At 52.8% G+C, this 4004-nt stretch overlaps 1 protein-coding gene across 1 annotated transcript; it reads left to right on the top strand.

Annotated features, from left to right (window-relative positions):
* Positions 1–1419: 1419 nt before the first annotated feature.
* Positions 1420–3793, top strand: CDK5R2 (cyclin dependent kinase 5 regulatory subunit 2). Its single transcript, XM_077273179.1, has one exon. It carries the CDS (start codon positions 1937–1939, stop codon positions 2900–2902), a length of 966 nt encoding a protein of 321 aa, XP_077129294.1. The 5' UTR covers positions 1420–1936; the 3' UTR covers positions 2903–3793.
* The last annotated feature ends 211 nt before the right edge of the window (positions 3794–4004 follow it).

Here is a 4004-nt window from a genome sequence, read left to right as displayed (position 1 = left end):
TCGCTTCTTCTCCCCCAGATCTTGCTTATCTTTCCGTTGGTGGCGAAGTGGATTGCGCATGCCCAACAGTGGAATGCACTGCGCAGGTGAAGAAAAAGAGTGCGATCTGCGCTATTCTCCGCTTTTTCGCTGGCGGCGGCCTTCTTCCTGAGGCCGCGTGTGCGCAGATGGAGCGCTCTGCTGCCCGGAGCTTCAGGAAAATGGCCGCCGCGATCTCCATCTGTGCACGCGCGGCATCCCGTGGCCATTTTCCTGAAGCCCCGGGCAGCAGAGCGCTCCATCTGCGCATGCGCGGCCTCAGGAAGATGGCCGCCGCCAGCGAAAAAGCGGAGAATAGCGCAGATCGCACTCTTTTTCTTCACCTGCGCAGTGCATTCCGCTGTTGGGCATGTGCAAACCACTTCGCCACCAACGGAAAGATAAGCAAGATCTGGGGGAGAAGAAGCGATTTTACCACGCCCATTTGACCAGACCACCTTGATTGACAGGCGAAAACGGCGACTTTGGTAAGGTATTTCGGCAGCATAGGTGGGGAATCAGGGTACACAAAATACACTATTGTCCAGCACAGCTCAGGCCCTATTTAATGGTATTTTTATCTCATACTGAAAAAACGGGGTGACAGGTTCCCTTTAAGTTACAGGGGCCGAATTATATCGCACCCCCCACTTTTTAGTTTTTGAATTTCCACAAAAATTTTAAATAACCAATAAATGTTTTTCAACTTCACAATTGTGTTCCACTTGTTGTTGATTCTTCACCAAAAATTTACATTTGGTATCTTTATGTTTGAAGCTTGATATGTGGGAAACGGTTGAAAAGTTCCAGGGGGCCGAATACTTTCACAAGGCACTGTATGACATCACCTGACACATATGATGTCACAGAGCTGCCGCTCTGCAATAGGGTGGAATGATGACATCACAAGCCTCAGATCCCCGCACTATGACTATACGGTGATTTTGGGTGGGTCATTACAGAAATCACAGGCAGGGGTGCGGGTTTAGGGGTGCGGGTTTAGGGGTGCGGGTTTAGGGGGTGCGATCACCATTGGGGCTCATATCTAAAAACTCTGCCATCACAGGAGCCATAATGTGAGGTCAGTCTGACCCCCTGCACTACTGTAACCAGCAGGGGGATGATGACAGAATGGTCCACAGTTCTTAGCCTGCACTGTATGATGTCATACTCTGGCTCTAGGTTCACTAATGACGTCACCCTACAAGGTCTGCAGAGATAGCAGCTGTCTGCTGAGCAGTAGACTATGATGTCACTGATCTGAAAACCAGCAGCCAAATGACGTCACGGTGTATTACATCTCTCCTTTGCACTGCGATCTCAGTCTCTGGAGCATTAGTGACGTCATGGTCGTTATGACGTCATAGCGCGCCACATTGCCTCAGTGTACCTACCGAGGTGTCTCGCTGTGTGGACGGTCACCTCACTGCACGGCGCCTCCATTACACGGGGATGAAGCTCCGGCCTCCACCCGAATGCAGTCCCCACACCCACCCGCAACCTGCAGCCTGCAGCCCACACGCAACCTCCCCTCACCAAACATCGGACTGTGATTGGAGGAGCCGCCTGTCGCTCACATCAGTGCTCGCCCCTGATTGGCCGGCGGCGGCCGCTGCTCCCTCCCCCGGTGTCGGAGCCGTGATCCTCGGCGGTGAATGCTGCAGAGCGCACTGGGGAGCGGGAGGAGCGGCCGTCACCGCGCACATCGCCGGCAGCACGACCCCGCCGCCCCCGGGCACTGCACCAAGACCCCCGGTACCTCCAGGAGCTCACCGGCATCACATAGGCGTGTCCTGCTGCCCAGGATCCCGGGATCTGCAGAGCAGGGATCCACCCGGAGCGCGCAGCACTGCAGCAGGTAACCTGTGCACCCCCCTACAGCTCCAGGTCACCGCTGCGCCCTCCTGCCGCCTCCACCATGGGCACCGTCCTCTCCCTGTCACCTGCACCTGGCAAGGCAGGACCCCTGGATGAGAAGAAGCCAGAGCCCCCTGGGGTGGGAGGCGGATACCTGGCCATCCCTAACAGCAAAAATGGAGGCAGCAAAGCGGAGAAAAGCCTAAAGAGACACTCTGTGCTCATCTCCGCGCTCACCTGGAAGAGGCTGGTGGCGGCTTCCGCCAAGAAGAAGAACGCCAAGAAGATTAACCCCAACCCTGGACCCATCCACGGCCCGCTGCTGCCCAACAACAACCTGGTGGAGCAGCTCAATCACGAGAACCTGCGGAAATCTCAGGTCAGTCCTGGTCGTAGGGAACCCAAGCCTGTCCCCGTGCCCACCGTACCCATCAGCTCCATCGAAGGCCAGAAGATCCAGCAACAGCAGCTGGTGGCCGTGCAGAAGCAAGCGAGCGGCCGGTCCCTGTGCTCGCCCCGCCGGGTCATAGTCCAGGCCTCCACCGGAGAGCTCCTCAGATGTCTAGGAGAATTCGTGTGCCGTCGGTGCTATAAACTGAAGGAGTTGAGTCCAGGAGAACCCACCATGTGGTTCCGAAACGTTGACCGCTCACTTCTCCTTCAAGGCTGGCAAGACCAAGGCTTCATCACGCCCGCCAACTTGGTGTTTGTCTACCTGCTCTGTAGAGAGGCCATTGGGGATGAACTGGCCACCGAGCACGAGCTCCAAGCCGCATTCCTCACTTGCCTCTACTTGGCTTATTCCTATATGGGCAATGAAATTTCCTATCCGCTCAAGCCCTTCCTGGTGGAGACTGACAAGGAGGTCTTCTGGCAACGCTGCCTGAGCATCATTGACCGTATGAGTGCCAAAATGCTGCAGATCAACTCCGACCCCCACTTTTTCACACAGGTCTTCCAAGATCTGAAGAATGAAGGAGAAACCAGAGAATCCAATGGGCACTGGACTATAAATTTGGACCGTTAAGGGCGGAGGTTTGGGCGATGGGTAGGGGTTTGGGTGAGGACTCTAGGTATAACCAACAAAGTGTCCATGATCAACTTGAAGACTGGGGCGTAAGTCCAGGTCACCAGGCTGCGGCCAGGAAATCGGGCTGTGATCTACACGGGGCCACTGCTGCCCAATAAGTTGGACCATTGCCTCATACATTTACTGGAAAGGTTTGCAGCCTGCTCACTGGTAGCAAAAGGGTTAAGAGAAACTCATTGTTTTTTTTTTGTTTTTGCTCTGGATTTGAAGGCTGACTGCGGTTTTATTTATTTTTGTATTTATTTTAGTTTGTCTTATCAGTCGGTGGCTTGGAGGCCGACCCTAGATCATTCAGGGCCATCTCTAAGGCTTCTAGGTATTGGTGTTCTTCTCCTTGCAGGATTTGGGCAGTGACCAGGTGGTTGTCAGGATTAATTTCTCCAGGTCACCCATCTCGTTTCCTAAGCTCTTCTATTTTATATTGTTTTCAGTGTCCTCCCCCCATTATCAGAAGCTTGGAGGTCCCGTCCATCACACACACAAGAACTAGGGACAGTAATGGTGGCTGTGGAGGGCACACACTGCGGGGCACACTGAGCTGTGTTATAGGATACGGTGCTGCCCCATCCCACCACCACCTGGGCATATTCCGTATGTATTTCCTGCCGCAGGGGGTTTCAAGACCTCGTAGCTGGGTCTGGACATTGCATATGTCAGATTTATCAAACATCTTGTAGTATGAATGTAACAAATACCGGAACACGAGAAATGCCGCAATCTGTCCGACACTGAAGCTGTTTAATGTGCCAACGGTGTTCAAATGTACAAAAAGCGTAATGTTTTATATTGTATCAAAGAAAAAAAGAACATAAAAGTGATTGGATCTCGTACGGAGTATGGCGCCTTCTTGGGTTCATAGACTCTGGTTATTGGCTTCTATCAGCAGATGGGTATATACCGGTGGTGTAAATGTATTCATACAGTGTCTGATCATAGTACTATTATCATGGGTGGCGGGGTCTGGATGAACGGTCACCAGATCTTACCCAAATAGACCTTTTCTTTTGGGGATTTATCAAAGATTTTGTATTTTCAAGAA

The sequence above is a fragment of the Ranitomeya variabilis genome, chromosome 7, assembly GCF_051348905.1.
Source record: "Ranitomeya variabilis isolate aRanVar5 chromosome 7, aRanVar5.hap1, whole genome shotgun sequence".
Taxonomy (NCBI): domain Eukaryota; kingdom Metazoa; phylum Chordata; class Amphibia; order Anura; family Dendrobatidae; genus Ranitomeya; species Ranitomeya variabilis.
This window is presented reverse-complemented; position numbering and strand designations above follow the sequence as displayed.

Bases quoted from the DNA above. Each gene is read 5' to 3' on its own strand.
- CDK5R2 (XM_077273179.1), top strand. From the start codon at position 1,937: ATGGGCACCGTCCTCTCCCTGTCACCTGCACCTGGCAAGGCAGGACCC.